The 23,390-nt window shown below is 43.1% G+C and overlaps 1 protein-coding gene across 1 annotated transcript in view; it reads right to left on the bottom strand.

The window, feature by feature from the left end:
- LOC311354486 (glutamate receptor 1-like) overlaps positions 1–23,123 on the bottom strand; it is a gene marked incomplete at both ends in the record, with an annotated part of 54,481 nt that extends 31,358 nt beyond the window's left edge. Inside the window, 3 exons of the mRNA XM_084474281.1 lie at positions 8,520–8,759; positions 22,173–22,307; positions 23,030–23,123. Coding sequence (XP_084330407.1) covers positions 8,520–8,759; positions 22,173–22,307; positions 23,030–23,123 — 469 coding nt within the window. The remainder of the gene's footprint in view (positions 1–8,519; positions 8,760–22,172; positions 22,308–23,029) is intronic.
- Positions 23,124–23,390: the final 267 nt, after the last annotated feature.

Genomic DNA, 23,390 nt, shown 5'->3' with positions numbered 1-23,390 from the left:
AAAGGAGGAGCAGAGAGGCGAGGAGAAGTATGCAGAGTCTACGTGCGGGTAGCACAGAAATTCTGGCGAACACACACACACACACATATACGCACACACAAACGTGCACACACACATGCACACGCGCGAGCACACACATGCACGCATGCACACACACACACACACACGTGCCATCACATGCACGCACACACAGCTGTGTCTTCTGTGAACAGTCGAGTCCAGTATACCACTCAGCCTCACAGTTCATTCCCAACAGAGCTCTTAGGGTGAATTAGGGCTAAAGCCGTCGGCTTCTCAGCCTCTATCTGTCTCCAGGGGCTCTCCACGCTGCTCTCCGAAACACTCGCCTGGGCAACAAGAGCACTGCATGCTGGGTAAACGTAGTGATATTGAAAGTGTTTATTTTGTGGGTTGTTTTTGCTAGACTTTTAATTCGGGGTAAGCGTCAAGGAATTGCTTATAATTAACTAACCGATTACGTAAACGTAGTTTCTGACCTCGTACTACATCCGAGTGTAGTACAACCAGTAGGGTCTAAGACTTAAATCTACAGTGACATGGATCATTGCATACATTTCCCTTAATAGGGAGACTTGCAACTGTATTCCACTCAATGGAATACATTGTTTATATATACTGTATATATATATCCAGCGTGTATAGATACCACCCATATCAGCATTGGCCAAAACAATACTTCTCATGACACACAACTATTTTCAAAATAAGCAAGTCATTTCAAAGCTTTGATCAATGGCAACAAATACATGAAACTCTTATCAGCAGTCAGCTTAAGGAGTTTTTATACATATCTCTGTTGTTTCATCGATCAGACTTTAGGAAGAAACACAGCGAAATGACAGCAGCCATGAAGGTTTTTAAATCTATCACTGATGCGCTTGATTAAGAAACAGCACCAGAACAGTACTGGACAGTACCGTACTGGACTGTACCGTACTGGACAGTACCGTACTGGACAGTACCGTACTGGACAGTACCGTACTGGACAGTACCGTACTGGACAGTACCGTACTGGACAGTACCGTACTGGACAGTACCGTACTGGACAGTACCGTACTGGACATTGTTGATTGGGGGTCTTTCCAAGCATACAGTTGCATGGTCTGCAAAATGATCTGTCAGACGGATCTCAATGCACCACATTCTCTTGGCTGATACGATAAACATGATATGGGTTACAGTGTACAACGTGCCAAACTCCACTGTTAGGAAGACGACACTGTTATGTATTGTTACGCCTGATCTGTTCCTGTTGCCTTTGAGAAGTTGCAATTCATTTTTAATGTTATTCAAAATGCTCAACTGAGTCAACTGAAGAAAACACACACGTTTTATAGAACAACTTCTAGTCCACTCAGAGTGACTGTGCTAAGCAACAAGGTACACCTGAATTTCTGTGCGTAGATAAATAAATACATATATAATCCCTGCAGAAAGGGTACAAACATGTCTATTGTTTCACTGGTATATATATATATATATATATATATATATATGTATATATAGATATGTCTGCTTGGCTTTTCCAATTAATTCTGTTTTGCTGAGGATTTATTAGACCCTGTGAACAATTATAGAAGATAAACAGCCTTATATTACCATTACACACACACATCCCACACACAAGCACATACACACCGACAAAGGTTGGTGGCGAGAGGGTGTTGTAAGCCTTCATACGACCGCTCAGGCGGAAAATAGCCACTCAACTTTCTGTTTCCGAAGAGGACTCTATTGAGCAGATGAGATAATGGGCACGGATGAGAGGGGATGAGAGGAGATAAGAGACAGAAGAGGGAGAGGCAGAACAGGACGGGAGAGTTGAGAAAGCGAGATAAGAGGAAGGGGAGAGGGGAGAGGGGAGAGGAGGAAAGGGGAGGAGAAGGGAATACAGGAGAGGAGAGAAGGGGAGAGGGGAGAGGAGGAAAGGGGAGGAGAAGGGAATACAGGAGAGGAGAGGAGAGGAGAAAAGATAGCCCCATCAGGACGAGCCTATTTCAAGCCTATTAGACCGTTCTCTGTCGCTCCGCAGCCAGCTGTCTCCCCCAGCGCACGTCGAGTCCCTTGTGTACAGTACAGCAGCATGGCCTCAGGCTGCCTAATGAGGCCAGCCAGCACATTCAGTTTGGCCCTGTTCAATCAATGCCCTCCCCACACACACACACACAGACACACACATACACACACCACACGCACACACACACACACACACGCCCGCCCACCCAGCCGCCACCGTGCCCGCCCCCCCTCCCCCCCCCCACACACACACACACGCACCATATACATACCATATGTTATATAATTAAAAAAAATTATACTTTTTTATATATTATCTATTTGTGAGACAGGTTCTGAAAAAAACTGAAAGCTTTTAATTTGGCTGGAGATCTCCCTCTGATGTGTATCTACGACCCCCAGTGATCTCACTCCATGTTGAGGTGCCATTCTTTTGGATTGTGTGGCATATTAAAACTCCCCCCGAAGGCAAAGTCTGCCAGAATACAAGTGTGAAAAGTGTCTGGCAGTGCCCACAATGCTCTCACTGCAATCAGTTAATGTGTTCTTGGCAGCAATGTAAAGGAGGTGAACCATTACACTGACACACAGAGAGAGAGAGGGTGAGGGATTGTTAAGCATAATTGTGTTGGATATGGATTCCTGGCTAGAGGTTTTAAGATCATATGATTTGATGAAGCCCATCATCTAATATGGCTATAGTCAGAGAGAAAGACACAGACCGTCTGGGGTGTAACAGGTGCCATGAAATATGCTGCTCCTGGCCTGTAGGTCCAAGTTTGGTATTTTGTTGGACTGCATTCGGCTCTTTTTGATTGGATAAAACAAAATAAGTTGGCACTGAACATCTCGAAAACCAAATCAATTATCTTGGGATCGAGTCATAAACTGTCATCTACACGAAAGATGAATTTGAACTTGTATGGGGAACCTATAGAACAGGTAGGTAAAGTAAAATTACTGGGCACAATAATTGATATTCAGCTGTCATAGACACATTGATACCATAGTGAAGAAGATGGGTTGTGGTATCTCCATGGTGAGGAAATGTCTTTCTTATGTCCCTACACACATTGTGGGACAGGTGGCTAAATCTTTAATTTGATGTAACCTGGATTATTGTGCATCAGTATGGTCCTCTGCATCCTCTGCATCGTCAAATTACAAACCACCCAGAACAGAGCTGCCAGGTTAGTATTACATTGTCCCATAAGAACAAACACTATCAGTATGTCAACTCTCATGGTTAACGGTAGAGAACAGGCAGGTTTTCAATACGACTACAATTTTCAGGAACACAATCTTCTCTTCTCAACCCGTTTTCTTACATAACCAAATTGTTAGATGTAGTCAGGTTCATTCTCATTTTACTAGGTCAGCCGATGACGGCCAGATGACGTTACCAAGTCCAAAATCAAATGCTTTAAAGAAACAGTTATTTATCGTGTCATCAATCATTGGAATAATTGCCCACTGAATATACGTGAATTGAACAGCAAAGTATATTTTCAATTTGTGAGTAGGGAATTGATATACCTACTGTGTGAATGCAATAATGATTGTAACCATGAATGTAATAACTTTTTATGAATCATTTCTGATCATGTTTATAATGATTTACTGCTTTTAGATAATCATTGTTAACTGAATTATGATTTATATCTTGTGTATTGTTATGTTTTGTGTCTTTCTGTGTGGACCCCAGGAAGACTAGCTCGTCCCATTTGGTGACAGCTAATGGGGATCATTTTAAACAATAAACAATAATAAACTAGGGTTTCATAAATACTCTTGAGAAAGAAAGAAACAAAAACATTTTCACTCAAAGTAAGTGTTTTTTGGAGCTTCTTTCCACAGGGCACTCATGTGCTGTTCTCTGTGGTGTTTGACTGTGTATTTACCTCAGCTATCTGGATTAAATTCCCTATTAAATCAAACCTGAGCACCTCTAACAAACCCAGAGAAGTCGTCACATCGGTCTCCACTCAGCATGTAGCATGTATGAGACAAACGGATGTCTAACTTTAACCTCTCGTTCAAAACTCCAAAACTGTTCCGATCACAAAGACAACGGGCAACGAAATGTCTTTTCACTTGCAAAACGAAAAATGCTCTCCACAGCCCCAGAGTAGAAGGACTGAAGGATCCTCCAGGAGACTTTGTATTTCCTCAGCTGCCCGAGATGGTACAGGCACTGCCTTGCTTTACCCACCAGTGTGTTGATGTGGGTACCCCAGGTCAGGTCTCCTGAGATGTAAACTCCCAGGTATTTGAAGCTGCTCACCCTGTCCACAGCAGTCCCATTGATTGCAGCGTTGCATACGACTTAGGCTGTTGTAGTAGTACTCTCTTCTGAAGTCCACAATCGTTTCCTTGGCCTTGGAGGCATTCAGGAAGAGGCTTTTCTCCTGGCACCAGTGTCAGGCCCTCCACCTCGTCCAGGTGGGCTGTCTCGTTGTTATTTGAGATCAGCCTCACCACGACTATGTCGTCCACAAACATAATAAGAGTTGTCGCTGGACCTAGCCACACAGTCATGGGTGTACATCAGGATGCAGCCCCGGGGAGACCCAATGTTCAGGATGAGTGAGCTGAAGGTGTGTCTGCCCACTCTGTGGCCTGGCTGTCCAGAAGTCCAGGATCCAGGCACACAGCTGGGTGTTCAGTCTTAGTCCTATTAGCTTATCCACCAGTCTAGTGGGGACTATAGGGTCGAATGCTGAGCTGCAGTCAATAAACAGCAACCTCACATAGGCCCCCTTCTGACTGTCCAGGTAAGAGAGAAGCGGTGTGGAGGACCTGGCAGACCGCATCATCCATAGATGTTAGTTCTGTATGTGAACTGCATTAGGTCTAAGGTCGGAGGATAAGATGTAGTCCTTAATCAGCCTCTCAAAGACATTCATGGCTGCTGATGTTAGGGCCGCTGGCCTGTAGTCATTCAGGCATGCCGGAGAGGTGATCTCTGGCACAGGGATGACGGTGGATCTGTTGAAGCCGGTACAACGGATGTAGCCAGAGAGAGGTTGAATATGGTGGTGAACACAGGAGCTCGCTGGTTTGTTACAGGACTTTAAGCACTCGCCCAGATATGCCGTCCAGTCCAGCAGCTTTCCATGTATTCACTGTCAATTCAGAGCCTTTCTCACATTGTGTTCCTTCACGGAGATTAACTGCTCAGCCCCAGCGTGTGAACCCTCCACAGCCAACGCTGGTCAGCACGCTGACGCTGTTGTTGTAAGCCGGCAAGCTAGCGGTAGTGTTGCCAGTCTTGAACCATGCAAAGAAGGAGTTCTGACCCTTTCATTGTCAAAATCTATTGATGCTAAATTATGTTGTGTTGTGGCTTTTGCAATTGGTTTGTGACTTTTGAAATTGTGGTGGCTTTTGCATTTTTGTTGGGATTTCTGCATTTATGTTTACCGTTAATGTGCTTGTGTTTTTCGATTTGAAAAGCTGTTTGGATATGCAGTGTGTTCGACACGTCTAGACCACCGTATTAAGGGCATGCCAGAACAATCACCACAGTCTAGAACTAAAGACAAGGTTATGATTTTAATAAAAATGTATTTACAATGGTATTTCCTAATTCTAAATATGTGTATCTATATCATTAACATACACTAGACGTGAATAAATGGTTGTTTCTTATTTATGAAACGGATCAGTATGTTGATTTTCATTTTCACATATAGGATTGTGATGAATGACAATGTACAACGATTTTTGGGGTTTGGGGTTTGGGGGGCGAGTATTACGCTATATGAAAGAAAGTGAATATCATAATAACAGATGCAGTGTCTCCCTTGATAAGGTATATGGCCCTGGCTATGTCCCAGACGGCCTGGTTGGTTCGTCCTTGGTGGGACATAAACAAATGGATGATTGTTGGAAATAACTCCTCGTATCAGTTGGAGAGGCACTGGCCTGTCCCCACACTAAGAATTGTGAACACAGAGAGACACTAAAAAGCACCAGCATTCTGCAGTCGTCTTCAAACTGGTTGCACACAGTCAAGGAAGGAGCAAAGCCTGTTTGCAGACTATACTATCAACATGCATATGTTGCATTAAATTGTATATGCTTTAAATACACATACAAAGGTCTTCTCTGTAACCTCTGTTTCAGTCTTTAACTGTTAAAAAAGCCTGAATGAATTATAAGTGCCAAGATATCAAAGAGCTCCCCAGTTTGATGTAAATTTGTTGCAAGATATAATCATTGGATTGTTTTGATTGGAAGACACATACAAATATAATTACAATAGTCCAGCAGTATGCTCATGACAAAAGCATGCATTGGTTACTCTTCAGAGTCAGACCGGGAAAGAAAGCCTCTGATTATGGAAATGTTCCTGAGTTGAAAAAATTAAACCTTTGAGGGATGCAATGGTGAGGAAATTTTCCCACCGGTTAATAAAAAACTATTTGTAGATGTCGTTGAATATCTGTAGGGCGCTTTCTGTGATCTTTAACGTTAGTAACACCAACTACGGCAGCAAGCCTACATTGGTGATGCCGTTGATATGATCCTTAAAACTGAAATCTCGACTATTGTTAATCCATGCACTTTTTACTGATCTGAAAATGGACAGTCCCCTTCCAACCAGACAGCTTGAGAAGATCTGCAGAGAAGAATGACAAAAAATCCCCAAATACAGTTGTGCAAAGATTGTCGAGTCATACCCAATAAGACTCATGGCTGTAATTGCTGCCAAAAATGCTTCAAATGCTTCAAAAAAGTACTGTGCAAGAGGTCTGAATACTTATGTCAGTGGGACACGTACACGGATAGGCGGGTTTGGTTTGACTCTGCTTTATATTGCATATATCGTTCCCAATTTGTTGATCTGATGTAACCCATGTGGGCTCCCTGTTGTCAAATGTTGGTATGCTGTTGGTATTCGGCATGACATATTTATGTCACATATTTATGTCATGCTTAAAATCCTACAGCAGGGAGCACAAGAAAAGAGTGGAACCATACCGCCAAATTAAATTATCATTTTTATGCAATGTCAGTTAAATCCATGACATGAGTGATTCCTGTCCGAAGTCTCATCATGGTAAATGTTGGTACAGACAATTGAAATAAAGATCTGTTTAACCTTGTCTATAAGAATGGTAAAAAATGTAATCTTACTTTTTAAAGACTTTTCACTCAATCTTTCAGTGTGTTGTTCCTATCCTTTTTTCCCCCTAGATGCACCAAGAATCCAGCTGATTCATCTAAATATGGAGGATTGTTCATTAACCGCTACATTAAACTGCAACTTTTGGTTCAGAATCATTGATGTTTTGTGCTATATCTTGATGTTACTTATTAATCCACTGTATAGTTAGGATTCTGAATTAAAAGATAGTGTAATGTTTTTGCACATATATTATCACAACACTACAGAGCTCCCATGGGTGAGGAGAAAATCGGGGAAGGGAATATCAAACTGAATTTGAAAAAAAGCCATAGACAACAACCAAAATCTGTAAAATAATAGTGTTTCTCTGCAGAACTTTTAGTTCTGTCACTTTATTGAAGGTGTTAAATCATTACAATTCAGGAAATACCTTTAAAATAACAGTGTTTCTCTGCTTAACTGTTATACAGTATCATCACTTAATGAAGGTGTTTGATTGTTATCATTTAGGAAAATCAGTTTGTTCTGTAATGAAAATGTATTTTTTTCCACTCTATTTGAATATGTGTATTCCCCAAAAATGTTATGTTTTATTATACTGCAATTTATTAAATTTTTCGTCAACCTCACTATATATGTTTTATGTTTATATGTTTGGTGTTAGAATTACATATCACAACCATATACCTCATCACATAACTCTTTGCATGTCTGTCTGCTTTGTGACTCAGTTCTGTTTCATCATCATGTTCTTGCTCGCTGACTCATTACTAACGTGTTCGTAAAAAGTGCTGCGTCCATGGTCATTGTTCTGTGTCCAGCGTGTCATGATGTTTGTCGTTTTATGCTGTGTGTATAGTATACTTAGGTAAAAATGTGTTTTTTTTATTTATAATGCTGTTCTGTTTACCAATACACTTTATTCTGAATATGTTCAGACTGAAAGTATTTTTATATTATATTTGAATTGCTGTTGATATCATTGTAAATTCAATTGAATAATACTTTCGAAAATATCTTTGAGTGTGTATTAAAAGTTATCTGAAAATATACTTCAACTAGTAAAAAAAGTATATTTTTTAAAAAGTATAGCATTAGTAGAAAAATATATACTCAAGTGCAAAGTAGTATATTCAAGTGCATCTTTATGGTGTCTCAAAATAGTACGGTCAAGTACAGTCATCTTTAATTGAGTATGTCTTTAGTAGCACTAATGAGATATCATGAGCGTATTAGGTACATTGCTAGTAGATCCAAAATCACACTTTTAGCACATTAATCATGCAAGAACATGGACCTTTACCAGGTGCACTTCAACTAAGTGTTTTTGTCCAGAGCCATTGCTTACCTGAGTCCGAGCTGTACATGTAGACAAAGCGGGTCCAGCTGAAGTGGTCGACCAAGGCCATGAGGGGCTCCTGCAGCTGGGGCCGGAGCTGCAGCATGAACTGGTTGTTGGTGTGGATGGGGAAGGAGGGCGTCACGAAGCACACGTGCAGAGAGCCACAGAAGGACATGAGCATGTTGACCGTCCGCTGGTCGTACAGGCCCATGATGGCATACACGCCCTTGGCAAACTGGGAGCAGACTGGGAGGAGAAGAATAAAGGGGATGGAATAAGAAGGTTTGGTTAAAGCAAATCAATAGTATTAGCGATAAAAGGGGAAGCTAAGCGACTATCCTCTTCATCTTCACTGTCCTGTTCATGAAAGGAAAATGGTCCTCATAAAAAAGACTAGCTGTACATTTAATCTGTTTTGCAGGGATGCTATTTCATACCATGAACAGAAGGTTGTACAATTATTTATTTTATACAATTATTATGAGTAAAGTTTTACAAGTATAGGCTATCTGGTGAATTCATGATTACAATAAACGTGAAAAATAACTACGCAGACTACAGAGTATTAGTATCAGATATTCATAAGACATGAGTTGCACCCTCCATTAGGCAGCCATCCATAGCCTAAACCAGTCCCACCTCCTACTCCTTTCTATATTTACATTCATGATTTACACTTGGGGTCTTATTCTCTGTGTATTATTTGCAATGTGATTATTGATCTCCCCCACCAATGTGATTATGTCAAATAGTGTTTGCTCATTCATTTTTGTTGCTCTCTTTTTCCCCTCGGCTTCTCTCAACACACACATTAGCAGCACTGTCTGTTTGTTTGTTTGCATAGAACTCCAGTTCTGGAATCAGGCTTTGTGTTATATTTCCAACATTTGTGGATCCCTCCTACATGCACTGACCGATCACAACACTATGTATTGGGCCTAAAAATGAGGCACCTCCCGTGTCCTCCATGCCAGTTCCCCACTAACTGAACATACACTTATCCTCCTTCTCCGGATTTTCACTAGATTACAACATAAATAATTTACATTTTATACATCACAGTTATATCAGATATAAGGCAGTGAGATAGATACTGTATGATTTGAATCCACTTGTCACCTTATTCATTTGATATAAAACAGACATAATCATGACATAACAGAGGTGTTATTGTCTGCCATTCTCCTTACTCCTTACTTGCGTAAGCTTGCTGAAATTCTATCTCAAAGCAATACACAGGTAACATTCACTTGCCAAATATATAGTGCAGCCTTTAGGTCAAGTGCCATGAACAGAATCTTTACATGATAATTGTAATTTGACTGTTACCAGGAATAGCACCATCTTGGGTAGATGTGGGGTTTTACAGGTCAAAAAGCAGTCTGGCTTATTTTTCTTTTTCTTTATTGGACCTCAGCTGGTTTTTGCATTCAATACAAATGTGCATCATCCACGAGGCATCTCTTATGAAGCAGAAGAGATTAGCCAAGACAAATCCTCTGGGAGTTTAAACACTGCTAGTGCCGAGTATCTGCTGTAACAGGCTGTTTCCCTCTGAGCCAATCACACTATCGTTGTAAAGGTCTACTCTCTCTGGGCTACTGTGCAATGCCAACAATAGACCAGTTCCCCGAAGGAGATGCCATCATGCTAACAAGGTATATGTCGCTAAGCATTAGCATCTCGTCATACATACAAGTACACACACACAGACACACAAACACACAAACACAAACACATGCAGTCGCCTCCCAACCACAACCCCCTGATCTCAAGGTTGAGTGTAGGATGACAATCAAGGGGGGCATGTCTGGTTGTGTTTGTGGAGTAGTCAAAATGATGAATTGAACTGTAACTAATTGGCAGTGTGATCTTATAGGACGATGTGGCTATGAATGTGGAACTGTGTGTGGGATGATTAGATAAGAGAACACTTTGACACAGAGGCCTCACAGTCCCAGGAGGAGGATGGAAGATGGAGTTCAATACTCAGTGTAACTATCTAATAATGTCATTTGTAAGAGTGCGGATAGGAAATACCGTCATTTAGGCAGCTGAAAAGCGCGAATGGAACTATGTATAGGTATTATCAAGGAACCAATGCGTGTGTTTAATTACATACTGAGTAGAAGATTGGATTGCAACAATTATAGGTTACGTAAAACACACACACACACACACAAACACACATATACACACACTCAACTACATTGTTGAAACATTTTCTGGACTAAACTTTGAGACCTTACGGTGACCATGACAACATTGCAAGATATTTTCATCTGGAGTTGTGATTAATCATTTCATTGTAAACTGCCACTGAGCAGGGAGGGATTATTTTATTTTCAAGTGTAGGCGGCACATTATTGAAAAAACGAATGCTGTAGTATACAATAAAATATGTGATAGAAGTATGAGACTAAATGAGTCATTATCGGAGTGAACATTTAACTTTGTGCGACTGTGCAATTCCCACACGAGACAGGGGTTTGACGTGGAAGAGAGACGGTAATTACATGTGACTGCTTGTTACGAACAATAGCTGTCAAACTAAAGTAAGCCGTGCATTAGCTGACCTTGTCCGGCAACAAAAAAAATGGAAAAGGAAACAAAATAAAAGCAGGCCAACAAGAAGACAGAGAAAAGCCATCAGTGAGCGGGTTCAATACCACTCTGGTGACCGGGTTCAAATCCCTGCCGAGAGGCGCCTGAATGGGCCGACATGCAGGGCATTAACAAAGCCCTGTCGTCTGAGACCCATGTCTGCCTGAGGACACCTCAAGAAACAACAACATGAAAACCACTTCATCCTTTCAAGGAACACTTTTGCACTGACTCCCCACCCAATTGTCCCTTTTCACTAGCCACACACACACACACACACATGCACAAACACACACACACACACACACACACGCACGCACACACAAACACACTAGTGCACTGGTTCAAACTGCCTCGCACAGACATGCACTCTGAATCCCTTGAACATGCAGCATGTCTTGGTTGCTTATGTTTTCCTGGCTGCATGGGAGACGACGTGAATTTGTTTACACACAGTGAATACAAGATGGACCTCTACCCCACTACCCAGCTCAGAAAGAGACTCAAATATGAGCAGACTCCCCGGGGATCCACCCTGAATGGCACACCAGCGTACGGGCAGGGTCAGCACACAGCGTCCCCCTTTACAAACTGCATTGAGCTGTGACCCAATGCCAGGGAGCAAACTGAACCACTTACCTGGTTTCCATTGGCCGTGTTTTTGTGTGCAATGGCTTGTGAATGCATGAATGTCAGGACAAGCAGGACACGGCTGATAAGAGTCGGCTTTAATAAAAGGTCAGGTGGTTGTTATTATCAAGCTGCTTAGGAGTTCTACTTTTTCCATTAACTGTTCAAAGTCAAATTACCATAAAGCCTCCACTACCGCACACAAACCACACTGTTCTGTCTCTGCTCCCCTTATAAATGTTCAATACTTGTACTACAAGTGTAGTTTAAGTGAGAAGATACATCTTTAAAGATGTCATCATTATTACATTTATTTGTAAAGTCAGCATTGTTGATATTAAGGTATTCATACTGAGTATTCACAGAGTATTTGTGGATACCTATTATTGATGAATTATATGGATTATTATTATTATTATTATTTTCGAGCACCTTTATCTCCGTCCCTGATTTTGCAAAAGTTGCTTAATTTGATGATGACATATGACGATGACCAAGAAGAGCAGGTCCCCAAAAGGTTTGGTACTGGTCAAAGCAAAATCATCAGTGCCGTCACTCCATGGATAAGAAGTTGAGATACTTGGTGTACATGCCTTTCTTGGCCTCTTGGACCTACAATGTATTTTATGTCGATATCAAATTTCATGATGTCAAGTAAATTACAGTAATTGCTCTTAAGCGTAATGCACCACTTCGCTTAAGGGGCCAAAAATCACACACAAAGTGTTTACTATTAAACGAATGTCTGTGTGTGTGTGTGTGCGTGTGTGTGTGTGTGTGTAAATGGTCCTCATTTATTTAGCTCTTTTATCCAAAGCGCTTTACAGTGTTGAATGACATTCACCCATTCATGCACACATTCCCACACCGACGGCGGAGTGAACCACTCAGGACAACAGCCAGCTCGTCAGGAGCAGTCAGGGTGAGGCGTCTTGCTCAGGGACACCGCGACACTCAGCTAGGAGGAGCCGGGGATCGTACCAGCAAACTTGCGGTTACCAGCCAACCCGCTCTACCTCCTGAGCTAATGCTGTGTGTGTGTGTGTGTGTGTGTGTGTGTGTGTGTGTGTGTGTGTGTGTGTGTGTGTGTGTGTGTGTGTGTGTTATGGTCGTAGTGGGTTTTGCTTGTGTCTAACCGGGTTCTCTCTCCAGATCGCCACCCTTACCCCCTCCTTCCTGTGACTCCAGCAATCATGCAATTGAGTGCATCTGTGCTCAGCAGAGTGCGACGTGTAATTTAGTTGCCACTAAAGGGCTTATTACGGTTCCACACCAACGCAGCCCAAGGACCACGCGGACGCTTCGACGCAGTCGTAAACCTGTATTTGTTCTGCGTCGGGTTTTAGTCAGCGGACCAATCACAGCCCTTGCTGCTGCTGCGTCGCCTCAACGCAAGGTTAACATTTTTGGGAGGCGCACATCAGGCCCTTGCGGTGGACGCAAGGAGGGTCCGCAATGGATGTAATGGGTCCGTAAACCCCCTTGCATTGCGTCGGTGTGGAACCATAATCAGCCATTAAGCCACCGAATGTTGAAACATGGAACTAATTTCCTTTTCATCTCCAACAGTACAGCAGTCCTTGTTGCTGTATCTCACTCAGTGACTAGTGCGTACCATTCTGAGTCAAAAATGCACTTGAACGTTTGCATCAAACTTTGAAGTCAATGTTATGGAAGTGCTGTCATGATACAGAGATGGATTGCAATGAGCTTCCCTTATGATGGGCTTCCTTTTGTTTTCTTTGCATTTCGTGATGCTACACAGGAGTCTATCGGTTTCATAATGTGCACTTAAAATGTTGAAGGAGCGGTTTATGTTAAATTCCTTTTTTAAGTTAACACCACCATTGTTTGACAAGCAGGCAAAGTGGTCAGTATTTTGTTTTATGTTATTTGTATTAAAGTGATAAGCTATGTTGGTTCTAACTTCTGTCTTGTGGCACATCAATGTTAAACCATGTATAACGAAGCAGTGAAGAGAGCTGTAGAGTAGAGCTGCTGAATGCTGCATGAATCAGTAAAATTTAAAAATGAATCATAAATCAGGAACCAGAGATTTGCATGTGATCAATGGGCGGCATATCATTCATTGACCGAATATAAAGTCAATTGAATACTGTCTCGATAGTGTAATCACTGTACTACCATAGCTGCAGCCATCTCTGTTGTCTAAATGCCTCTATGGTGCGCCTGCACCATAATCATGATTCATCAAACCTCATGTTAGATAAACGGTTGTGATTGGTCGGTCTATTGCGTACTTTCCCATACAAACAATTGTATGGGAGGGAGGCCAGACCTATCTGCAGAGCAAATAAAACATGAGCTTGCGAGATTTGTCTGGTTCCCAGGCTACAAGAATACAGGGATGACGGATTCAGGTGACAACCAGTAACATCCAGGACGGGCATTGCCCCCCTCTCCGACCCCCCTGGAAAAAACAGTTTATTCACTGAGTGACTGTCCGTATTAATAACCTGAGTGCCTGATTGATTGTCTGTCTGACTGCCTAGCTCTCTTCCTGTGTATGTGTCTGTGTGTGTGCACGCGTTTGTGTTCTTTTTGTTTTTTGTACTGATGGACCTGAACTCTATCTCTGGCGCTCCTGCTCTCTCTCTCCCGCCTGCACTTTCTGCCTGTCTGTCTCCCTTAGGATGCTGTAAGCTCTGGGTCTGAGAACCAGAGATTATCTGCATCTAAAGGTGTCTTGTCTGCCGCAATAAAAAAAACATTGCAAATATAAAGATAATTCTACATTTGGACTCAGTAAATTTACATGCAAAGGGAAGGGAAGAGTAACCAAATGAATGTAATCTGATTGAGGAGTGAACATTATCATTATGGCATTTACATAAGGGATGAGTATTGTACAGAGCCCCGTAAGGATCAGGAAAAGTTTTGCATAAAAGTGTAAAAACTCTTGTAATTGGTTTGAGAGTATACCGGTTCGGTGTGACGCGAATATATACCACCTACCTTTTTGCCTTTTTATTTTCATTTTTGATAAGCTGCATTGGGAACCATTTTCTGAAAGCTTAATTACACTTGTGCATCCTGCAAGTATGTGAGGATGAATGACCTACTCGTCGGTATTTCTATGTGCAAAGGTCAGATTGGTGTCATTGTACCAATTTGAATGGGGGAAATCTCGAAATATTGGCATATTCCTTTAAGGAAGGATACCAAAATACAGGCCCATGTGGTTCTGTGATGCTATTTCGACAACAGCTGCAGCAGAGGATGTTGCATTCGCCTGATAAAAGGATGTATTTGAAAGGATCAGGATGTCTATGGCTCTGTCAATCTCCAAACCTTTTTTTATGCAGTATTTTTTTCTGTCATGGTTGACACCAGATCATGGCTCAATTTTACCCAACTCATAATCTCTTCACTAGAGCTGTTACCTTACTGGGGATTATGCTATATGGAAAAACACAACCACAGTTTTATGTTGTTATGTTAGGTAAGTCTTAGTTTAGTAGCATAGAAACAGAAACAATAGACTGCTCATAGCCATGGACCTAATTGAGTTTGAAAATTGTCAATTTGAATTACAATTTTTGGAAACGGCATCAGTAGTTTTAGAAACACTGGGATTATTGAGATGTGTCTTTCTCTTTGTGTGTCTTTCAATTGTTTTCCTGTCCTTACCACAGGTTGAAAATCTGTACTGTGTAACATACAGCCTTCTACTGTTTTGTGTACAGTTTGTCTGAGAAGGGAACGCGAGTCGTCCTGTGCCTCTCCCTGGAATCATCACCAATAATATCGTTTTCTGAACAGAATAAGAAGAGGACCAATGGAGCGAAGAACTACCAAGGGATAGAGTGGGGACGCAACAGAGAAGAAAGATAAATGCATAGGGAGACTGAGTGGGTGTGAGAGAGGGAGTGAGGGAGAGATAGGGAAGTTGGAGAGAAACATTTGAACAGACTTACAATAGAGACATAACATTAAAAAAGCTGACACATGGCCAATGAGAGATACGTGACACATTATACTGCAGACCCAAAATATGAGAAGTGAAGGAGGGAAAATAGCAGATGTATGCAGATGGCCATTAGGTTTATTATTCTTAATAATTGCAATAGCATAGTTTATCCCTTTTTAGCATAAGTGAACCCCCTGTTTCACCTTGATTGCAACACTTAAAACCAACATAAAAAAAAATGCATTTTGGATTCAGAGCTCTAGGGTGATGATGGTTACAGCTCATGCCAACTTTGAGAGAACTTTTCTCTAAGTTAGTACTGTCGTGTTTTATTTGCTTATAAGGCTCCTAACTGAGTGAAATTATATAGAAGTATCTCAGTGGGAGACATGATAAGAGCTGTTTGAATTCTCTAAATGCTAAGGAAAGGTGCTTCAATACACTCTTGTCTCCTTTATAGTACACTGGACCATCCTTTACCAAAGGAAAGGAGATAATGCCGTCCCACAATACCTTTGGCAGGAACATTTAAAACGACGCACCATTGGGCCGTTAGTGATCAACATGACTTTCATATTTTCATACAATAATACTAATTGGGATATAATCTCATAGGACGCTCCCCGTCCCTTTTGTGATGGGGTGCCTTGGTATACGCTATATGCGATATATATATATAGAACATTGACACGTTTTTGCAGCCTGAATGAAACAACACGGTAAGAACGCGCAGGGCAAAGTATCGAATGGTGTGTTCGAGATGCATCGTACACCACCCGCACGAGTTGCTCTTGTGATGTAATTTCCTGGCTTGTAGCACTAAAGCGTTCCGGTTTGTCTTTGTGGGCATCGCTACACTACGAGCCTGGGAGGAACAGTCATCGGCTAGTCATTGTTAGCTACATTAGCCTGTCTAGCTCGAAAACAAACAACGAAGCTTTACATTGTATTGCACTGTATGGTGCAATACAATGTAATACAAATTGGTGACTGGATTAAAGCAGCAATGTTATCAAGTGTGTAAGAATATTTGAAATGCACATTAAAATGACCAACGTGGTACAAATACAAAGAAAATACATCTCATTATGGGCGCAGCCATCTTTGTTTGTCGAGTTGTACGGTTAACCTTGCTTAACTTGATGGACTCTCAGGAGCCCGAGTGGGACAGATCAAAAGGGGGCACGCCTCAGTGAAATGCCGCAAGAAAGCTTGGAGATTTCCCACTTTGCAACTTGTGCGGTCGCAATGTGGGCATCTTGAACCCAGCATAAGATGCACTTTTAGTAGTCCAACTTCGGAACGTTTATCACGGCAGACTGAGGTTCATTACATCCACTGTTGCATAATGACATCGCTTAAAGTCAGGCGGAAGTCCTCATGAATTATCCTTAATCTTTTCTTGACCTCATTACGTTTCTGTAGTATTAGTTGTAGGTTGGAACATTCTGTATGTAACTTAGGCAACCAGTAGCAGAAGTCATTAAAGGTACACAGCTCATACCATGCAGTCACATCTCTACTAATCTCCTTGATATTTTAATATGTTGCAAGGCCAACTGAACATGGTGTCAGAAGTTAAGTCAGTAAGCTGCAAAGTGGTAGTGTAGAGCCAAGTGCTTGGTACACAAGTGTAGATTGCAATGTTTGTGTGAGTATTCGTCGAGTTAAGTTAGTTAGGCTAGTCAGTGAGTTAGTGTTAGCATCTTAAAGGCGGGAGCAACAATGGCTCAGTACCAAGTTAAGCCTCCGGAGCCGTTTTCGTTCAAGGCAGAGAGTGGACGAAATGGATAAAACGATTCGACAGATTTCGCATCTCGTCTGGATTGGACACTCAGGACGAGGGAAATCAGGTCAATGCGTTGATTTACTCAATGGAAGAACAGGCAGAGGACATTGTATTTTCTCTGCATTTAAACGCAGACGACAAAATGGTGAGAGATTGTCTAGTCGAGGGCCTGAGGGATAAGCGCCTTTCAGAACAGTTGCAGATGGACCCTGAACTGACGTTGGAGAAGGCAATTAACAAGGCACAACAAAGTGAGCAGGTAAAGAAGCAACTTGAAATGCTAAAAACTAACTTTAAAGCAGAAGCCAGTAGCACTCAGTTAGACAGTATGCAATCATGGCAGAGCAGCGGCTCAAAGCAAAGCAAGCAGCAAGATTGGCAGACATTTCATAAAAAGACACTGGAAAGACAAACGCAATGTAACAGATGCGGAGACACACGAGGGCATCATCCGCAGCAGTGTCCAGCTAGGGAAGCTGTGTGTAACCAGTGCAGAAAGAAAGGACATTATGCCAGAGTCTGCCAAGCTAAAAAGAAACTGGGAGTTCATGTAGCTGCAGTGACGGAACAGCGATGAGGAATACAGAGACGAGGACGTCACGTTCTTGGGCTCTGTGGAGTCCACAGGTGCCTGCCCATGGATGACAGGTAAAAGTGGACAATCACAAATCAGTGTTTAAGATAGACACTGGAGCAGACGTCACTGCAATCCCAGCAAAGTTGTACACCCAGGGCCAGTTCAGCAAACTGTCCAGAGCCACAAAGACTCTTTATGGACCAGGAGGGACAGCATTAAAGGTGAATGGAAAGTTTACAGCTACTCTCAGTAAGGGCAACAAAAGCACACAAGAGGTAGTTTATGTTGTTGATGGGCTACGTACGCCACTCCTGGGTGGACTAGCCGCCATGACACTTCAACTGGTTGCTCGCTTGAATAACATAAGCCTGGATACTAAAGAGACTGTAAAAAGAGAGTTTCCAAAGCTTTTCTCTGGGCTAGGGAAAATGGAGGGAGAGTACACCATTGTACTGAAGCCTGGAGCAAAGCCCTTTTCTCTCTCGACTCTGCGACGCATATCCCTCCCACTCATGCCAAAAGTAAGTGTAGAGAAGAGCTCACTCGCATGGAGCAGCAAGGAGTGATTTCAAAGATGGAGGAGCCTACAGCATGGTGTGCACCCATGGTTGTGGTACCCAAGAGCACTGGCAGAGTCAGGATTTGAACCAACCTCACAGAGCTGAACAGGTCAGTGATGAGGAAGAAGCATCCGCTACCATCAGTCGAGCACACTTTAGGACAGCTTGCAGGAGCCAAGATCTTTTCTAAACTCGACGCCAATGCTGGATTCTGGCAGATTCCGCTATCCAAAGAATCCTCTCTCCTCACCACCTTCATAACACCATTTGGGCGGTACTGCTACAACCGTCTCTGTTTTGGAATTTCGTCTGCTCCAGAGCACTTCCAAAAACGCATGTCTCGTAGTCCTGGAGGGCCTGGAAGGTGTTGTGTGTCAGATGGACGATGTGCTCATATGGGGTGCCACGCAGAGTGAGCATGATGAGAGGCTCAGGAAGACATTGACACGTCTGCAGGAGGCAAGGGTGACACTCAATGACAAATGTGACTTCTCAAAGAGCAGGATAAAGTTCCTGGGACAACTTATCGACTCCACTGGAGTCAGTGCAGACCCTGACAAGGTGGGCGCTGTGAAAGCCATGGCAGATCCCAGTAACGTCAGTGAGGTGAGGCACTTCTTTGGAATGACCAATCATCTGGGAAAATTTCTACCTCACCTGGCTGAGAAAATGCCCTCTCAGAGATCTATTGAGGAAATCAAACATGTGGGCCTGGGGTCCACAACAGCAGCAAGCCTTTGAACAGATTAAGGCTGAGCTTACAACACCACGGGGTCTTGCCTTGTATGACTCAAATGCAGACACACTCGTCTCAGCAGATTCATCTTCATACGGCATGGGTGCTGTTCTCCAGTGACGAAATGAAAAAGACTGGAAGCCCGTGGCATATGCTTCGAGAGCCCTGAGCAACACCGAACAGCGGTATGCTCAAATCGAAAAAGAAGCTTTAGCCACAACATGGGCCTGTGAGAGATTTGCAGAGTTCCTTATAGGAAAGGACTTCCACATAGAGACAGATCACAAGCCTTTGGTTCCCCTGCTAGGCTCAAAGAGTCTGGATGAACTGCCACCTTGCATACAGCGTCTACGTATGCGGCTGATGAGGTTATCTTACACCATCTCACATGTGCCAGGCAAGGACATCGCCACTGCTGACGTGCTCTCCAGAGCGCCAATCAAGAACAAAGTGGAGGGCTTACAGGAAGAAGAGGTGAGCCTGTATGTGGACACTGTGATGGCAAACCTGTCAGCTACAGACAAAAGACTTAGAGAAATAGAAACACAACAGGACAAAGACACTGTATTCCACACACTGAAGAGATACTGCAAGGAGGGCTGGCCCGATAAATTCTCCATACAAAGAGCATTCCGTCCCTACCTACCATTCTCAGGTGAGCTAACAGTTAATGATTTTGGTACTTTACGGCTGCAGAATAGTAATTCCAGTGTCACTTAGAGCAGAGATGCTGAACAAACTGCATGAGGGCCACCTGGGACTCACTAAATGCAGAGAGAGGGCCAAGCAATCTGTGTGGTGGCCAGGCCTTAGCAAAGACCTGACACAACTGATAGAGAACTGTGATGTATGCAGTCGGGAGAGAACCCGACTGCATACAGAAAACTTTAGAGAAACACTGCAACCCACTGAGTTCCCAGCAAAACCATGGTCCACTGTGGGGGCAGATCTATTTCAGACAGAAAATAATAAACACTATCTGGTCATTGTAGACTACTTTTCCAGATTCTTTGAAGTAGCCAAACTCACTTATACAACATCCAAGGCGGTGGTGGAGCACTTCAAATCCATATTCGCACGTCATGGCATTCCAGATGTGGTGCGCTCAGACATCCTCATCCTCATCCTCATCCTCATCCGCTTATCCGGGGTCGGGTCGCGGGGGCAGCAGCTCAAGCAGGGGGCCCAGACAATGGGCCACAATTTGCATCCGAGTACTTCAGAAAGTTTGCACGAGAGTGGGGTTTCAGCAATGTCACATCCAGCCCCCACTTCCTACAAAGCAACGGTGAGGCAGAGCGGGCCGTTAGGACAATCAAAGGTATCCTGAAGAAATCCAGTGACCCTTACCTTGGCCTCATGGCCTACCCCGCCGCTCCTCTGGCAAACGGACACAGTCCGGCAGAGCTCCTCATGGGCAGAAAAATTAGAACACCTGTCCCTGTCATCCCATCTCAGCTTAACCGAGGCTGGACAGACATGAACAGTCTAAAAATAACTGAACAAGCATACAGACAAAAGCAGAAACTGAACTACGACCGTCGTCACAGAGCTCGAAACATGCCACTCTTCCGACAAGGTGACCATATGTGGGTCAAGACATCCTTGAGAGAGGCACAGTGGTGTCAAATGCAGGCACTCCAAGATCCTACATTGTAGAGACGCCTAGGGGCACTCTGCGAAGAAACAGATACCATCTCTCTCCCACCCCTATTGCACCAGCAACACACACCAACTTACCTGAGGATGGTGCGTCCACTGCGGTGAACACACCTGTCACACCTGCAAATCCCTGTGACTCGGGGCAGCAGACACCAGTAAAAGAAAGACATGTCCCTTCCAGAGTGAGAGTACCTCCAGTGTACCTAAAAGACTATGACTGTTCGTAAAAAAAAGAAAAGGAAAAAAAAACATGAATATGGTACTCGATGGAGGAAATTAGAGAGGTTGCTCACTGCAGAGCCAATGGAAAGAGCTTGGCCAGCTTAGTCCAGCTTCGCCTCTAGGTCCAGCCACACCCCCGGCTTGTGTCCAACCACACCCCAACACACACATACAACTTGGTATCGCACGTTCAAATAGTATCTAGCTGCAGCCCCGGAGGTGAAATTAAGAATCCTACTATGGCGAAGGTATGACCCGCCCTTCTCTGCTTGCTTTGCCTGATGTGTTGGCAACACAACTTCTTGATTAGGTACTTGGTTCTGTTTAGGCAAAACAACTACTTTGTTAGGTTTATGCAACAAACTTATTGCTTTGGTTTGGCGAAAAAAAAATCTTCGGGTGAGGTAGCCTATTGGCAACACAACTAATTGGTAAGGTTAACTGTCATTGTCAGGCTAAGCCAACCTGAGGCAGAGTAGAGAGCCTTCGACATAGTAGGATTTCTACATTTAAGAAGCACATGGCGTGTCAAGCCTTTGGCATGACGGAAATGCCCCTAGTGACGGAAGAAGAAACTACGTAAAACAATGAAAACAAAGAAGTATATTCGCACGAGTGAGTGTCATTACCAAATCTGTACCGTAAACATGATTTTTTTTTATACCTAACCATAACCCTAACCTCAACCCTAACCTTAACTCCTAAACTTAACCTTAACCCTAAGCTTAACCCCTAAACGTGACGCTGATCATAACTGGGTTGATTGCCCAGTATAAAACCCGCGGCACGAGGTCAAGCTCCTCCCACCATCTGTTACCTACAACGTATAATTCGACTAACAGACAACAAAGTTATAAATCATTTACAAATTAAGATGAAAACATATATTAGAAAATCGAGCTTGTCGTTTATCATTCTAAATTGTGTGAAGTAAACAATGTGACTTACAAGCATATGTCATGGCGAAGCTACTGCCCACGTCCACCATGTCCACCTGAGGCACGAGCTTGGGGATGTCCTGGTGATGCGCGAGGGCGAAACGGAACACCTCATATTCGTGCGAGCCGGTGGGGAAGAGACCGCCTGTCAAACGGACAGCCAGCATCACACAGGGCAGTGCAGGAACCCGTGGGCAACAGCCACCACAGCAATTGTGTGGCTTCAGAAAAAAGTGAGAGCAAGACTAGCGCTTTGAATGGAATAAATATAACTGGTAAAACAAAACAATGTTTGCGTTTTGATTTGTTGCAGGATCACCGTGTTGTAGGATTAGTTGCTCAAACATAGCTAGTCGTTATATGGACAATGCTTTTTCTCGGTTGAGCGTTTGGAAGGGAGCAGGTGTGCGTACATGGACAGCCCAGGAGATGGGTTCATTCCGACGCCTAAAGGAAAACCATTCAAATAGCATGTGGGATTTGTATACAAGTAGACGGAACAGCATAGTAAATCAGCCTTGCGATACTGAAAAAAAAATGTTTAACGACTTGTTCATGAATACGGTTGTAAGGTTAGATAAGGCTGATGCGTGACTGCGTTTTCTCTTACAAAGATACAAAGCAAACATTTTTGGTAAAACGATGCTGAACAATGCACTGATGCCGCATCAATCCAGTGCACGGGATCTTTACATAGGCTATTTATATTCCAAATGACGCGGCTTAGAATTGGAGATTAATCTTCTATGACTGTTTATGTCAATTTGATTGCGTTCACTAACCTAAGTGTATGAATACATTTTTATGACCGGTGATGTTGGAGTAATTATGAGTGAGTGCGCCCACTTGCAGCACAGTCGAACTCACCTATGTTGATATTACTTGGAAAACTTGTGCCGCAGCAGAAGGCGACAACGTAACTCACAAAGAACGCCGAAGAAATGAACAATCTCGGCGGCATATTTCCTCTATCAACGGGAACAATTCCAGAGCGGGAAAATGGGTGATATTTCCATACACGCGTATCGGTCAAGCCAGCACAAGTGGCCCGCAGTGTTACAGCCCTCAGTTGGTCGGTAGATCCTGTCTAGCACACACATAGTTGCAGTCAAGCAACAGTCTCTCTCTCTCTCTCTCTCTCTCTCTCTCTCTCTCTCTCTCTCTCTCTCTCTCTCTCTCTCTCTCTCTCTCTCTCTCTCTCTCTCTCTCTCTCTCTCTCTCTCTCTCT

This window comes from Micromesistius poutassou (genome assembly GCF_964030765.1).
Source record: "Micromesistius poutassou genome assembly, chromosome: 10".
Lineage (NCBI taxonomy): Eukaryota > Metazoa > Chordata > Actinopteri > Gadiformes > Gadidae > Micromesistius > Micromesistius poutassou.
The sequence above is the reverse complement of the archived record's forward strand: the minus strand, read 5'-3'. Positions and strand labels throughout refer to the sequence as shown.